Here is a 17536-nt window from a genome sequence, read left to right on the forward strand (position 1 = left end):
AAGACTTCAAAGTTCCTATCCACCATAGCCCTGACTGATGGTCAAAGGCAACATAGCCACCCAGAAATCAGACAGTGTTTTCTCCTTGGAACAGTCTAATGGTTTACCTTCCTTGCTCCTGCAGAATTTGACCAAATAATTCTTTGCACAACTCTGTCCAGAAATCTCCATTTCAGAGCAGCTCTGCTTAGTCCTACTTCTGCCATGAGCCCAGTAAGAGCCTCAGGGCCAGCCAGTGAACCAAGTCACATTGGTCACCTGACCCTGTCTTACTCTTGACTCCAGCAGCCTGACTTCACTACTTACTTCCTCATTCCATTTGTACTTTATTTTTAGGACTAGTACCTCCTGGTTTTTGCTTTGGATTTCCTTTAACTCTGATTCGGAATCTACTAATTAGCATTACATCTGTTGAAGGCAAGCCCCACCATAGTACCCTTCTACACCAGGCCTCTGTCGTGAATTCTTCCTTAGTTTTTTTCAACACTTTAAAAATGCAATCACCATTCTAACCTTGTAGACTGAGGGCCAAAGCCTATATAGACTCTTAGCTTATAGACTTGTGTGTGCATAAGAAATTAGTAATAGAGTTGTGATAAATTCTATAACAAAGGTAAACCCAGTGGCTAAGAGAGTTCGTAGGAGGAGACTCTGCCCCAAGCTTGGGGGATGAAACAAGACTCCCAGGAAAGATGAGGTAAATCTGGGATGAAGTTCAATCCACTCAAAGGCAGCAGCACGAATGAAGGTATAAAGATAAGGTAGGGTCTGGCACATTCTGAAATTTCAAGTTGCTCAGCACAACTAAAACATGAAATGTCAAAGTTGCAGTAGAAGAGGAAAGACTGAAGAGTTAAGCAGGGACCAGATACCAAGTAAAGGAAGGTGTAAACAAGGACCTAAACTTCAGTGTAAAATAGGTTCAGGAAAGACATTGGCCTGGAAGTGCATTATCAATCCCTTCCCCTCCACTGAATGTGAGGAAAAAGGGGCTCTCAGGAGAAAGCTAGGTTTTAGTTGCCATTAACTGGTAGAAAGGGCATTTACAGAAAACAAACAAAAACCCCTAAAAATCAGGAATTCAGTGGTGCATATAATAGAACAGATGTCCCCTAGCCTTTGATGAGAAAAACAGATCTGGAGGTCCAGGAGAATGGTAAGCACCCTTCCTAGGGTGGTAAGGGTGGGAAATGGTGGTGAAGGAAGCAGGAGACCTGCGGACAGTAGGGGCAATAGTTAGCAAAGGGGCTGCGTGGAGGAGGCACCGTTATCTTAAAAAATATATGTGCTCAAGTGACTGACTCCAAGGTTCCAGGTGGAATACATGATTTAGTAAATACTCTTTGGTCTTTTATTTTAAAATGCGTAGTTTAGAGAGTCTGCTATTTAACAATTGTTATCTATTCTTCATGTAGTTAACATGTTTTTCACTAGAGGAAAAAAACCATTTTATCCATCTAAATCACTTTAAAATGTTTAAGCACATATTAAAATGCATTACATTAAATTATGGGTGATCTTAAGTGTTCAAATGGCTCCTTTAGAAATGGTCAGTTGTGGGATGACTGGCTGGCTTAGTCAGTGGATCATGAGACTGTTGATCTCAGGGTTATGAGTTCAAGCCCCACGTTGGGTATAGAGATTACTTAAAACTATAATGTATATAAAAAAAAGTAATGGACAGTTGCAATTAATTAATTGAACATTATCATTGCTGTTGTTTTAGGACCTCACTAACTTAACCAGGCTGCGTCACTTAAAGGATTTATGTCTGAATGATCCTCAATATAAAACCAATCCAGTTTGTCTGCTGTGTAATTATTCCACACATGTATTATATCACTTGCCTAGCCTTCAAAGACTTGACACGTTTGATGTGTCAGCAAAACAGATCAAGGAACTGGCAGATGTAAGTGCATCTTCAATCAGAAATCTGTGACTTAAGTTTAATTAACTGCTTCTTTCTGGCTATGTCCACATATGGTAGGTAGTAATATCTTGTCAGTTCTTGTCATCACCTCTACTTTTGTCCCAATGAGCTGGATATTTCATATGAATATATATAAATAATAATATTAGTACTAGAATCTCAATGTTCTTGACAGTACTAGAAGGCAAAATAATAGAAAAACATTAGAATTTATAAAACTAAAAGAAATAAATCTGAGAAATGATCATCAGTGTTAAGAAGAAGTGAACTAGTGGTATATACATAAAAATTAATAAGGCCAAACAGGCACATGAAAAGATGTTCAACGTCGCTCCTTATCAGGGAAATACAAATCAAAACCACACTCAGATACCACCTCACGCCAGTCAGAGTGGCCAAAATGAAGAAATCAGGAGACTATAGATGCTGGAGAGGATGTGGAGAAACAGGAACCCTCTTGCACTGTTGGTGGGAATGCAAATTGGTGCAGCCGCTCTGGAAAGCAGTGTGGAGGTTCCTCAGAAAATTAAAAATAGACCTACCCTATGACCCAGCAATAGCACTGCTAGGAATTTATCCAAGGGATACAGGAGTACTGATGCATAGGGGCACCTGTACCCCAATGTTTATAGCGGCACTCTCAACAATAGCCAAATTATGGAAAGAGCCTAAATGTCCATCAACTGATGAATGGATAAAGAAATTGTGGTTTATATACACAATGGAATACTACGTGGCAATGAGAAAAAATGAAATATGGCCTTTTGTAGCAACATGGATGGAACTGGAGAGTGTGATGCTAAGTGAAATAAGCCATACAGAGAAAGACAGATACCATATGGTTTCACTCTTATGTGGATCCTGAGAAACATAACAGAAACCCATGGGGGAGGGGAAGGAAAAAAAAAAAAAAAAGAGGTTAGAGTGGGAGAGAGCCAAAGCATAAGAGACTGTTAAAAACTGAGAACAAACTGAGGGTTGATGGGGGGTGGGAGGGAGGGCAGGGTGGGTGATGGGTATTGAGGAGGGCACCTTTTGGGATGAGCACTGGGTGTTGTATGGAAACCAATTTGACAGTAAATTTCATATATTAAAAAAAAAAAAAAAATTAATAAGGCCAAAGTAAAGTAGTAATGAAACAAGTAACCTCCTCTCATTTGGAATACTGCATATCAAAATTAGAAAATATCCATGGTTGATGGTAGTATTCTGGAATTAGGTAGACTTTAATATAATTAAGATGATTTGGGGCTCTCTAGAAGTATATCTACGCACACCGCCAGAATCTAGGAGATCTCTCAAATCTCAAATGGCTCAAGAGAGCCATTCCTAGGCAGCCACTGATGGTGAACCTCCCAGTAAAGGGGCTGGCTCCTTTCACATGCCACCAAAGGACCTATAATTTCAGGATGGAGTGCATAGGAATTCACCATATTTATTAATAGTCTTTCCAGATTATAGTTCTTCTTCTCCTTCCAGTCCAGTGAGCCACATTCATTTGTGCAGTTAATCATCCAGTAGACAGGTTTTGAGTATCTAGAGTGTGGATGCACATGGATGTCCCCATATGAGGCCCTCCCCTCCTTTCCTTGTGGTTCATCCATCATGTCAACATAGATAAAGAATGCCTTTATCCATTTATCTTGTTTCTCTTGTCTTGCCAGCCTGAGGATTTATTCTTAGCTTCCATTCTCTCCTCTCTTTTTTCCAAAACTGAGATTATCCTCTCTCCCATCCCAGTCTGGAAAGTGAACTGTCTTGCAATATCAAGCAAAGGGCTAGAGTTCTTGTCTACTAGCAGATGTTCAGAGTCTTTGGAGATTCAGGGAAGAATGTCTCCTCTAACACCATTAAGTCAAAAATAACGGGAAAACTTCACAGTGACAATCATATTTTTTTAAGATTTCTGTTATCATCTGCAGAGTTCTACATTAGTCAGTTTCTTCAAAGGTGAGCTGGAAATGAAATTACTTGGCTTATTAACTTATCTAACAAATATTTAATACCTATTACATTCCAGGCACACCTCAGGTCCTAGAGATATAGAATGACCAAAACAGACAAAATCTCTGCTTGCTTGGAGCTTACACTCTTATGAGAGAAGACAGATACTCAGAAACTAAATAAGAAAAGAACTAGTATGTCAGATAGTGATAAATGCTATGGAGAAAAATAAAACAAGGGTGAAGGAAACAGAATTATAGGTAGGGGCAGAGGGAGAAGTGTTGGCTATTGTATATAGAATTGTTGGGAGAGGATTCCTCAGGCAACACTTGGGCAGAGACCGAAGGAAGTAAGGGAGCAAGCTTTTCAGGGATCAGCAAATGCAAAGAATTTGAGGCAGGAGCCTGCCTCTCATATTTGAAGAACAGGAGGTTAGTGTGGGTGGAGCTGAGTAAGTGAGAGGAAGAGAAGAGATGAAGACCGGAATTGGGGGGTGGGGAGATCAGATGAGACTGTAGGATGTTAGAAAGACTTTGGCTTTTACTTTGAGTGAGGCGGAGCCCCTGGAAAAATTTGAGCAGAGGAGAGACAAAATGACTTATGTTACTTATGTTTTATAGGGATCCTTCTGGGGGCACCTGGGTGGCTCAGTTGGTTAGGCGGCCAACTTCATTCAGCTTAGGTCATGATCTCACGGTCTGTGGGTTTGAGCCCCGTGTTGGGCTCTGTGCTGGCAGCTCAGAGCCTGGAGCCTGCTTCCAATTCTGTGTCTCCCTCTCTCTCCCTGCCCCTTCCCTGCTTGCTCTCTCTCTCTCTCTCTCTCTCTCTGTGTCTCTCTGTCTCTCTCAAATAATAAACATTTAAAAAAATTTTTAAGGGATCCTTCTGGCTAATGGGTTAAGAATAGAGGATTTGAGGGAAAAGATGAGCACAGAGAAACCAGTTAGATCCCAGTCACTTGGATGAAAGGTGTTGATGGTTTGATATAAGGTGATAGTAGAAGAGGTGGTGAAAAGTAGTCATATTCTGTAGTAGTTAAAAGGGGGAACCCATCTGGATTTGCTGATAGAGTGGATGTGAAGTGCAGAGGAAAGAAAGAAACAATAATTCCAAGCTACTGGCCTGAGCAACTGAAGGAGGGAAGAAGTCACTGTTTGATGAGATGAGGAAGAATATGGAAGAAGTCTGTTGAAAGGAAGAATCATGGTTTAATTTCAGACATATAATTTTGAGCAATCTTTTGAACATGTAAGAGGATATGTTCAAAAAGTAATTGGGTACATGAGTCTGCTATTTAAGAGGGTTGCCTGGGTTGGAGATATAAATATGAGAACTGAAGGCAGAAAGATGGTACGTGGAGCCAGGGACTGGATAAATCACCAAGGGAATGGTGTAAATGGAGAAGTGTGTCAGTTGGGTGTTGGAGACTGGGGAGGGAGGAGGAACCTGCTGATGAGATGGAAGAAGAGAACTAAGAAAAGCAGGTTCTTTTGACATTCTGCCTAAGATTGTCATATATTCGGTTTAGTCTTGTATATGTCAGAAGTAGTAGTATTTAAAGAACAAAATAAAGAATTGTTACACTATTCCTGATATCTTCTCTTAAATTATGTCATTATATTTCAGTTTTCCCACTATAAAATATTTATCCTTTCTTCACCGTTTTAAGGCAAAAATAGGATATATTATATACTAATATTGCTCAACTTTTGATTTAGATCAAGATGATTTTTCACATTCAAAGTGTTTTTATGTAAGAATTGCATATAGATTGCCAAGGTGCTTTCTTCATTACCATTCATATGAAGACAGGTTGTGCGAGGGTGGTGGCACTTCTCCAATGTGGTAAACTCTTGAGCAGAGTACTGTCGATTCTTCAAATTTTCACCCATGGCTGTGGAGTATTTGTGTAAACTATAAGTGACAAGGAAAGTCAGGAGGACCAGCAGGGAGTCAGCATGGGAAAGAGGGAAGAACATGGGAGTTCAAGTCAGAAGACTTGGATTCAAGCTCCAGTTGCGTCCATCACAACCTGCCACTCAGGCAAGGCATTTCCCTTCCAAAACTTCAGCTTTCTCGGAACTATTAAAATAGTGATGATAAAAATAGTACCTGTCCTAAATGTTATTGTAGGGACCCAATGAGTTAATGGGCATAAAAGTACATTTGATTTGTTAAGTACTGTAAAAATAACCACTATGAAACTGTAGTTGAGCCTATGACTTTTCATTCTTTTTTGGTAATCAAAGAAGCAAATGGAACATGTTTTATCTTAACTTCATACAAACATGCAACTGAATTTAGCATTATAGTTAGACTATTTTACAAAAAAACAAAAAAAACAAAAAAAACACTTTTTTTTTTAAACTATAACGGACAAGTAATTCCGCCAAAGTGGAATAGTGAAAATGAGTTTGACATTCTCAAAATCCAAACACAGAAAAGCAAGTTGAATATAGTAAGCCTACAAAGTTGATTTACTGTTTATGTACAGTTTACAACATAGTCTTCCCCATTTTTATGGAATCTTAGTATATACTCTCAAGGACAAAAAAAAAACCCTGATTAATAACTCTTATTGTTATGACACACTAAGTGATCATTGAAGAGTTCAGAAATAGTAAAATATCACAATTTATGTTCCCAAATGTAGATATAGGTATATTCTTAATAAAATATAAAAATAAAGTAGAAGATGGGGTGCCTGGGTGCCTCAGTCAGTTAAGCATCTGACTTCAGCTCAGGTCATGATCTCACAGCTTGTGGATTCAAGCCCTGCATGGGGCTCTGTGCAGAGCCTGCTTGGGATTCTCTCTTCCTCTCTCTCTGCCCCTCCACAACTCATGCTTTCTCTATTAAAATAAATAAAATTTAAAAATAATAAAGTAGAAGAAACTGTGCAAGGATACACTAGAAACTGAAATTAGTAGTTATCTGTGGAAAGTGGGGCACCTGGGCAGATGGGAAGTAGGTGTGGGAAGTACTTTTCATTGTGTATTTTTCAATTATTTTGGTGTTTGAAACATGAGCATATTACTTATTCAAAAATAAAAATTAAAAACAAAATAAAAGCAGTATTTTTTGTCCCCCCTCTGCCAAGGGACTTCCAAGTTAGATCTGAATTTTGGGCAAGCAACACATAATGTTTCAATATCATATTTATTAAACTTAGTTATAATTATTCACTTATACTCAAACATGATTTATTATTTATTTAAAAAATTTTTTTTCAATATATGAAGTTTATTGTCTTATTGGTTTCCATACAACACCCAGTGCTCATCCCAAAAGGTGCCCTCCTCAATACCCATCACCCACCCTCCCCTCCCTCCCACCCTCCATCAACCCTCAGTTTGTTCTCAGTTCTTAAGAGTCTCTTATGCTTTGGCTCTCTTCCGCTCTAACCTCTTTTTTTTTTTTTCCCTTCCCCTCCCCCATGGGTTTCTGTTAAGTTTCTCAGGATCACATAAGAGTGAAACCATATGGTATCTGTCTTTCTCTGTATGGCTTATTTCACTTAGCATCACACTCTCCAGTTCCATCCATGTTGCTACAAAGGGCCATATTTCATTCTTTCTCATTGCCACGTATTACTTACTCCATTGTGTATATAAACCACAATTTCTTTATCCATTCATCAGTTGATGGACATTTAGGCTCTTTCCATAATTTGGCTATTGTTGAGAGTGCCGCTATAAACATTGGGGTACAAGTGCCCCTGTGCATCAGTACTCCTGTATCCCTTGGGTAAATTCCTAGCAGTGCTACTGCTTGGTCATAGGGTAGATCTATTTTTAATTTTTTGAGGAACTTCCACACTGTTTTCCAGAGTGGCTGCACCAATTTGCATTCCCACCAACAGTGCAAGAGGGTTCCCATTTCTCCACATCCTCGCCAGCATCTACAGTCTCCTGATTTGTTCATTTTGGCCACTCTGACTGGCGTGAGGTGATATCTGAGTGTGGTTTTGATTTGTATTTCCCTGATGAGGAGCGACGTTGAGCATCTTTTCATGTGCCTGTTGGCCATCCGGATGTCTTCTTTACAGAAGTGTCTATTCATGTTTTCTGCCCATTTCTTCACTGGATTATTTGTTTTTCGGGTATGGAGTTTGGTGAGCTCTTTATAGATTTTGGATACTAGCCCTTTGTCCGATAGGTCATTTGCAAATATCTTTTCCCATTCCGTTGGTTGCCTTTTAGTTTTGTTGGTTGTTTTCTTTGCTGTGCAGAAGCTTTTTATCTTCATAAGGTCCCAGTAGTTCATTTTTGCTTTTAATTCCCTTGCCTTTGGGGATGTGTCAAGTAAGAAATTGCTATGGCTGAGGTCAGAGAGGTCTTTTCCTGCTTTCTCCTCTAGGGTTTTGATAGTTTCCTGTCTCACATTCAGGTCCTTTATCCATTTTGAGTTTCTTTTTGTGAATGGTGTGAGAAAGTGGTCTAGTTTCAATCTTCTGCATGTTGCTGTCCAGTTCTCCCAGCACCATTTGTTAAAGAGACTGTCTTTTTTCCATTGGATGTTCTTTCCTGCTTTGTCAAAGATTAGTTGGCCATACGTTTGGGGGTCTAGTTCTGGGGTTTCTATTCTATTCCATTGGTCTATGTGTCTGTTTTTGTGCCAAACATGATTTATTATTTACCTAAAGTTCAAATTTAACTTAGAATCTTATCTTTTATTTAGCAATCCTATCTTTACCCACGTTCTCTTGTTTTAGATTTAAGAATTCAATAAAAAATTTTTACACTGACTCAAAGCATTCTTTATTGGATTTTCCATTTTCTCCAAATAGGCAAAAAATTAACACCACTTGCCATTTCTTTAATTACTGTTTTTCTTCTCAGTTGCCCTTCCAAAATAAGCTCTTCTTTATCAGGAATTTTTTATCTATTAATCATCATCTTACAAGCGTGTTTTTTCTGAACTGTTCTCTGTTACTGATGCCTTATTTTTTATAGAGGAATTTAGTGATTTCAATCTCAGAACTTCATAATATGTTGGGAAAGGGAATTCTTTTGGCCTGTTCATCATGCCATACAACTGTGTCTATTCTATATTTTATGCCAAATAATTCTGTTGGGATCTTGATTATCCACTTTCTAACAAATAAATCACATAACAAGAGCCTGCATCTATGAAAATACGTGTCCAGAACAGTGTACAAGCCTTCCAAATTATTTAAGGTACAGATAACCTAATAAAGAGAAATGTCTTCATTATTTCAGGTAAACAGTTAAAACTAGGTCACATTTAATAGTGCATCTGATTTGCTTATTTTCTCCTCAGCTAGTTCCTTTTGACTAATATTACTTGTAGGTACCATTTAGCTGGTGTATTTCTTAATAGTAGATTTAATCTATTTATTATATATTTATTATAACTAGATAATCCACTGGTATTAAGATATTCTAGGTAATGGGATTAGATTGACAATTTAGTCATTTGCTCAATCTAAAACAAGTTTATTTAGAGCATCCTTTTATAGAATTGGGCGAAAATCAAATTCTATTTCTTACCCATGCTTTTAAAAAATGAATAATGTTACATTTGCTTTTAATGCTTTTGATGTATTTTTCCCTAAGTTAATTAAATAGGAATAATGCAGTGACCTATTTGCTTTTTAGCAATATGCTTTATTAGCTAAATGATAAGATTTTATAAATTGAATTCTATCTGGAAGCACTTTATGTTGTCATCCTCGAAATAAATATGAATATGCCTTAACTTAAAATATTATCTACAAAGGAAATATTTGGAATTTTATATTTTGCTTATTGTTTAAATATAGCACTCTGTATAGCCGTCATCATTTCAGCTATCATCATTATGAGTTATTGGGCATGTAAAATTTTCCAGTGGGTATATAGAACATATCACACTCCCATAATGCTACCAAACTTAATAATGTTTTTTGCTTCAGCTGATCGTTTATTGGTTTTTATTTTCTCACTTTTAGACCACAGCAATGAAAAAAATAATGTATTACAATATGCGTATAAAAACTGTTCAGAGGCATCTTCATGAAGACCTTGAAAAATTGAATGAACGAAAATGCAAATTACAGAAATTGCCAGAAGAAAGAATAAAATTATTTAGCTTTGTGAAAAAAAATGTAAGATTCAGTATTGTAAAATTTTAGTGGCCATATCTTCAGAAAACTGGTGATAAGACAGCATTATCTTTTAAATTATATATATATATGTATACACATACAGAAATAATTTTTTTATTACTACTTATTTTTTTATTACTACTTTTTTTATTACTACAAGTTTGCTTCTACACCTTTGATTCCATTTGCTTGACCAAGCTTCGTTGTGTGCTTAGAAATCTACAACTGTAAAAAGGTAGAGGCTTATAAATTTATAAATGTTTTAAAAAGCTGTGTAATTCAGTATGATTCCAAAAGTTATTGAAATCTATTAGAATTTATTTCAGCTGTATTTTTATTAGACATATTCAGGTTGTGCTCAAAATTAATTTTTTGGTCTAAAGTGCTAAAATTTCCCTTTAATAATACTTTTAAGGTATTAAAACCAGATGAGACCTTTAAAGCAAGCTGCACTTTGGTAGTTATATTATGTGTGCTTTTTTTACTTAGAGTAAATTAGATTTCCTTTACCAACAGTAAGCTTTGAAAAATGAAGGATTATTAACCTCAAAATAGAACTTTTTATATATAAGAACTTACTGTATTTTTTTAAAGTAAGAAAATATAATTATTCTACAAGTGTTAGACAAATAAATTATTTGGGGGTAGGGGAATTGGATTCTTAGTTTACACTTTACCAAAAAAAAAAAAAAAATGCCAGTGGGGAGAAAAAAAGAACTAAATTAAAAATGAAAAAACATGAAAAAAACTGAAGAATATATAGATGAATATGGTTAACTGATCTCAGCCTGCCAAATAAAAGGAATACTAGAAATAACAAAAGAACAGAATGTAGATCTGATTGCAAAAAATAAAAGTAAAATGCTTTGGTACTAAAAAGGATCATTAATAAAAATAAACAGTTTTCAGCAAACATGATGGGGGCATCTGGCTGGCTCAGTTAGTAGACCATGTGACTCTTGATCTTGGGGTTGTGAGTTCGAGCCCCACACTGTGTGTAGAGATTACTTAAAAATAAATCTTTTTAAAAAACCATGATGGACAACCTTAGTATAAGCATTCATAAATAAACAAAACAAAAAGCAAATATTCAAATAGAAAAACTGAGCAAAGTACATAATCTTCTGTTTCACAAAAGAAGAAATTAAAAAATGACTAAGATTTGAAAGAAGAGCTTAACTTGGTTATTAATTTCCAAGTGTGAATTAAGATAACAAAACCATTTTCTCCTATAAAATTGTCAAAGTGTAACACGTGACAGTACTCAGGCTGGTGAAGATGAGTGTGACCCTACTACACCACCAATGAAATGTAATTTGGGTCATATGTATTCACAGCCTAAAAAATGCTTGTAGCCTTTGACCCAGTAAACCTACTGGTAGCACTCTGTTCTAAGGATTTGGATAAAATTTACATACATAAGATATTTATCACTACACTATTAATAACAACAAAAAATTGGAAACTTACCTAATTGTTTAACTAAAGAGGAAGAATTATTCATTCTTAAGGTAGAGTAGTATACTGCCATTAAAAACCAAGTCTTTTAAATATATTTAATGCTCTTCCTAAAATAAACAGGCTTGAATTAATAATATAATAGACATCCTTAAAGTGAAACATTAACAACATTTATTTTTGGATAAAAAATGAACCAGTATATGAAAATCATTTTATATCTATTTTTGTGTACAAATGCATGTATTAAGGAAAATCTGCAAATGTGAAAAATAATACCTGTAGATTAGATAAACTATAGCATTTTTATAAATATGCTTGATTTGCTTTTAATAGCTGGATATAGCCATTATAGAGGTGGGACAGATAATCAGTAAATTTCTATTTATAAAAATCTCTCCAATGTATCTTGAAATCCTACAAAGCTGGGGTTAAGGCAAGGCAATTGAGGTACTCACTGCAGGCCCAAAATTAGAGTGCTAAACACCTCAGTAATCACAATAAATCATATCTAATGCAATATTTTTTTTAAAAATACAAATGAATGCCAAAAAAGTCCACTATGAACAAGAAAAAACAATCAAAATTTAAACAAAAACATTGCCGTGCTGAGCCGTATATAGGAGACTGAGGCAAGAGGAAAAATATGCATCTCAATATACATGTTTTATATATTTTCTATGGTTGATTTTTTCCCAGAATACCAAAGTACTTAAAAAAAATACTGAAAAATTGAAAAGTAGGTGTGATAAATGTCACATTACCTTGAAGTTTAAATATTTTATTTATACCCAAACCAGTATTTGTTATAATTTTACTTTGGCTTTAATAGAAGGAAGCTCATCACTAATATTTAAAAATCAATTTCTTTGCTTTTCTCATTTCGATGAAAAGAACTGCCATGTTTGAAGTATTTAAGAATGTCCTTTGGTCAAAAGAAATTGACTGACTAAACTTGCACCAAAGTTGTAATTGCACATTTGGCATGTTTTTATGCGTTTGGCCTATTTATTATCTAGATTTCTATTTTATTTATTTAAATTAACTGTATATTTCATAATTCCACTAAAATGTTTTGCTCTATGGCACACTGATTTCAACAGCTGGAACGGGAACTTGCGGAACTCAAGGGATCTGCCAAAGGGCACGGTGATAGATCCAATAACAATAAAGTAGCTGAACTTGAAAAATCAAAGAAGTGTGAAACTGTCACAGAGGAGCCAAATCTTCAACAGAAGATACTGACCAAACTAAATGCCTTGAATGAAAGGGTAACATTCTGGAACAAAAAACTAGATGAGTATGTTTTATGAATTGTCTAGTTCAAATTTGAAACAGGAGAGGATAGAATGTTCTAGGCTATCAGTCGAGCTCAGTTCTCTTCCTCAGGGGTGGAAAGAATTATGAAGTAAAACACGGAATGTGTTTCTAGTCCCATTCCCAGCAGAGATAGACATCATTGATTCAAAGCCGACATACATAGTTTTTTACAGAGGCAATGCTTAATTAGGTACAGCAAACTTCCCCCTAGTGGCTTCTTGTCACATCACTGCTCTAGTGTCTGCAAACTAAAAATAGAGCTGCTACTGATGGAGAAACTCACCACATAGACCTGACTGAGCAAAGCACATACATAGTTGTCTGGAGTCACGTAGAAACAAACTCTGGCTGAGTTTCAACTAGAAATATAAAGCAGAAGATTTAGTAAGTACCAATAATTTTTTATTTACTAGGGCATTAAATGGATAAAGTTAGTTTGCCCTGTAAATACTCCTACTGCTCCTACTGCTTCTACTACTCCTCCTAACAGCTAACACTTATTTCTTACTCTGCCAAATTCTTTGCTAAGAGCTTTATATGTATTTTGCATAGAATCGTCAAAAAAAAAAAAAAGCCTTTTCAGGTGTAGGTACTGTTAATATTGCCATTTTACTGAGAAACCGCAGCATCAAAAGATCTGCGAGCCATAAGCGGCAGAGCCAGGAGAGACTTCTAACCTTATTGCCAGAAACAGAATGTCTTTAACTTGGTTTAACTGTTAACACCAAGCTTTCTGTACCCATTGACAAATGCCTTATATTTTTATATCAGCCTTTTTTAAAAAATCTATTTTAACTATAATTTTAATGTTGTGATATTTAGGTTTTTCTAATAACTTAATTTTTCTCTTAAATAGGATTGAAGCAATTTATCATGTTGAAGTAAAACAAAAGAAGAAAAGCCATGGCTTATGGATCCCATTTTTGTTAATTGAGTTGGAAACTGTGGGAAATATCCACTTTGAAGAAGGCACTCGATCTGATGACTGGTAAATCTGTTTGAAATTTAATTACAGCCTTAAAAATAATTTTAGGTGCTTAGGGGTGCCTGGGTAACTCAGTCAGTTGAACATCTGACCCTTGGTATCAGCTCAGGTCATGATCTCATGGTTCATGGGTTTGAGTCCCGCGTCGGGCTCCATGCTGTCAGTGCAGAGCCTGCTTAGGATTCTCTCTCCCTCTCTCTGTGCTCCTCCCCCACTCATGCTGCCTCTGTTGCTCTCAAAATAAATAGACTTTAAAAAAATAAATAATTTTAGGTGCTTAGGATCATCAGCTAAAATATCAACTTATAAAATCTTAAAATGTCTAATTTTCAAAACACTTCTCATATAGAATGTTCATCCACTGAAGAGTAGCTGTTACCTATTTTGCCACCAATATGTTTTTCTGTTTACATAATTGCTGTGAGCTAATCTTCAGAACATCCTAATGATATTTCATTGCTCTTTACCCAATTTCCCTTAGCCCAAGAGCCAGAATAAATTTTTTTAAGTTTATGGCTAAGTATTAACTTCATATATGTTTATACTGTTCATTTCTTGACTGGACGTGGCCCTGGATTCTGAATATTGTGTGAGAACCTACAATAGAGAAGGAACACAGGAGCAAGATTGGCAACAGCAGGTCGCAGACACTGGGGGAGGCACCATAGCAAATTTCCTGGGGGTCCATAGTCAAGGTCAAACCAGTTGTCTAGAGCTGGCTAGAGTCAGGGGGCACATGGACTCTCTGAGTTGAAATAAGGCATACACTTAAAAACCAGGAATTTGGGTTAAAAGTCCATTTAGGCAGAAATGCAGAGAGCCACCAGAAACAGGAAACGGGCATACACACTTCGTAATTGAAGACTCCTGGTACAAACAAGGAAATGGCTGTGTTGCCTCAACTTGAGGGTACAACTTAGAAAATAATTCTGAAGGAAGGAAGGAAGGAAGGAAGGAAGGAAGGAAGGAAGGAAGGAAGGAAGGAAGGAAGGAAAGAAAAGGTTTGCAGCAGAAAATATCACTAATTATAACTTCCACATTTCTATAATCATTTCCTCAAAACTGGGGAGCTGTGAACAAGCCAAAGCTTGCCCTACAACCCTAGAGCATACTGCGAATTTGGGTGTGTAGAGAGAAAGCAGGAAACACATAAAGTGATTGAATGGACTTGATCCAGCATCCCAGCGGATTGTATTTGCAGTCAGTGTTGAAACAAACACTGACTTTTATGGAGTAAAATGCAAAATTCGTATTAACTTTTTATATGTTTATTTTTGAGAGAGACAGAGACAGAATGTGAGTGGGTTAGGGGCAGAGAGAGAGGGAGACCCAGAATCCAAAGCAGGCTCCAGGCTCTGAGCTGTCAGCACAGAGCCCGACGCGGGGCTCAAACTCACAAACTGTGAGATCATGACCTGAGCCGAAGTCGGATGCTCAACCGACTGAGCCACCCAGGCGCCCCTGTATTAACTTTTTATAAATAAAAATATGTAATTGTTATGAATTACTTTAAGCCATAAGAAGTTCTGCCCAAGTGAGAAATAGACCGTTTAAAATATTTTCTCTTGTATCAGTACATCAATGGCCCAGCAGTTACCACTATTCACTTAACCACAATACTTGATTTTTCTGTGCAAAGATATAAAGGGGATTCATCCCATTTCCCATATAAACAAATAAAGGCCTTGATTTTTCAAGTACAAAAGTTGAATGCTGTCTGTCTGCAGGGTGCATGAAAAATTTTTCAGTCTTTCATTTATATTCACTCAACCTAAACAGATTTGTTTATTATTATTTCCGTTTCTTTTTAACTTATTGCAGAGTAGTCTCTTTACAAAACAAGTAGATTATAAGGAAAAAATACATAAAAGCAAAATGACTAAAAAGCCATTAGGTAACTATGTCAACCTGATAGTAAATTAGGTTGATGGATTTTGATAAGCATTAGCAATTGTTTACTTGGCTTTAGTAATAACAGCCTTGTTCCATTTTAAGAAGAAAATCAAATCTATATTGGCAGAATTTGAAGGATTGTTTTTTTACAAACTTGGCCACCTTAGCTGTGATTTTTTATGGATACTATGAAATAGCTCCTGAGGCACCTGGTTGGCTCAGTCGGTAGAGTATGCGACTCTTGATCTGGAGGTCGTGAGTTCAAGCCACACGTTGGGTGTAGTACAGTGTCTGCATATAGTAGGTACTTGGTATTTGCTAATCAATCAGTAAAGATAACTAAATGATTTCCTATGTGGTCCCTGCTGGCACACCTCCTACACAGAGAGCACTGTGTAAAACAAAATAAAAGCCTTTTGTAGCAACCTGTTATTTTCCAAGTGATATTCAAACCTTTCACCCCAATATTCAGTGGGCTTCACCATATGGTGTTCAAACCATCCTACTACTTTTCCAACCCCTCCAGAGTCAGCCAAACTGTGTGTGCCTCACTGCTCTTGGGACACACCTGGTGCACCACCGTGGTTTCCTCTGTTCTGCTTCCTTCACCCAGAATACCTTACATCCTTGCCCTCACTCTCTATCATTGTCTGTCAAAACTTACTTTATCTTCAAGGCCAACATCAAGAGCCATCTTTTGTGAGGAATACCTTTGTCATCTTTATCAGATTAGTCATTATTATTATTCTCTTTGAATCTTCACAGCACTATGTTGCATCTCTCCTATCTTCTACTCAGTTATAATTTTGCCTATGTTTGTCCCATTACTTTTCTGCTCCATTTGTTTATAAACTCAGTGAAGATAGAGACTGCATTCTTATTCATCTTTGAATCTTTTCTATTGTGTTCACTTGCTCAGCATCCATCCACTGGGTTTCTACCATGGGCCAGATTCTATTCTAGGTGCTAGGGGTAAAATTACAGTTCCTGCTCTCATCCAGGCTGCCATCTGGTATGGGAGACTATGGAAATGAAGCAGTACTAAACTCTGGGATAATTGTTGGTCTGGAGAAGAATGACATTCAAACCAGAATGGGGGTGTAGAGAAAGTTTTTGGAAGTGGGGACATCTGAGGGAGATACTTTGATCTGAAATTTGAGGGACAGATAGAAGTTAACTATACACAGAATTAGGGGAAGGACTTGCTAAGCAGAGGAAACAGCGTGTGGTGAAAAGGTATGGAACTATTATAATACATTTGGAGAACTACAGTATTTCCACATGACAAAGGCCTGATCATTAAAGCGCACCGTGAGCTGGTAGTTTGAATTTCGCCCTTAAGTCTTTGGGACCCCTTGAAAGAGAGGTATAAGAGATTTAGATATTATTTTATATAAGTTCCTACAGTTATTATTTGAGGTTCAGACTAGAAAGCATATATCTCAGGTCAGTAATGAGATGCTGCCCAGTGCATGTAGCACGTTACCAACAATGCTATGAGAAGTGTCCTCTTCTACGAGGAACTGATAATACGGAGTGTCACAGTACTTCCTAGTCAGTTATAGGTTTGCTTCTCCCTCCTCTAGCAGTATTTTGGCACTCTGTGAGTGATGTCTTCTCATCTCCAGCTTGACCAGGTGATTTATTGAATGGCTTTAGTTCTCGGATTCCAGATAGCACAGAGCCCATGTCCCATTAGCACGGGGGTTCCCAGTCTCCAGGGCTGTAGGAATTCTATGTGAAGAAGGGCTCAGCTACTGAATTTCCAGGCAGAGAAAAGCTCTATGAAAGGATTCCACTTCATGGAGTTTCCTGTGCCATTCTTAGTTCTTGCATTCCTGGGAACTGAACTAGAAGCTAGGTGTTGTCCATTTATCGCTTCTACCCTTGTTTATCC

The 17536-nt window shown here is 36.9% G+C and overlaps 1 protein-coding gene across 8 annotated transcripts in view; it reads left to right on the forward strand.

Moving 5' to 3' along the window:
* LRRC9 (leucine rich repeat containing 9) overlaps positions 1-17536 on the forward strand; it is a 118754-nt gene that overhangs the window by 15091 nt on the left and 86127 nt on the right. For 7 of the 8 annotated variants that reach the window (XR_008417210.1, XM_019451646.2, XM_019451647.2 and 4 more), the window contains exons 7-10: positions 1727-1909; positions 9828-9983; positions 12545-12741; positions 13618-13749. Coding sequence is in view for 7 of the 8 variants with exons in the window: in XM_019451646.2 (XP_019307191.2) it covers positions 1727-1909; positions 9828-9983; positions 12545-12741; positions 13618-13749 (668 nt within the window). In the remaining variant the exon portion in view is untranslated. The remainder of the gene's footprint in view (positions 1-1726; positions 1910-9827; positions 9984-12544; positions 12742-13617; positions 13750-17536) is intronic. The other variant, XM_019451645.2, reaches the window with a different exon arrangement.

The sequence above is a fragment of the Panthera pardus genome, unplaced genomic scaffold (genome assembly GCF_024362965.1).
Source record: "Panthera pardus isolate Hobbes unplaced genomic scaffold, ASM2436296v1 HiC_scaffold_24, whole genome shotgun sequence".
NCBI lineage: Eukaryota > Metazoa > Chordata > Mammalia > Carnivora > Felidae > Panthera > Panthera pardus.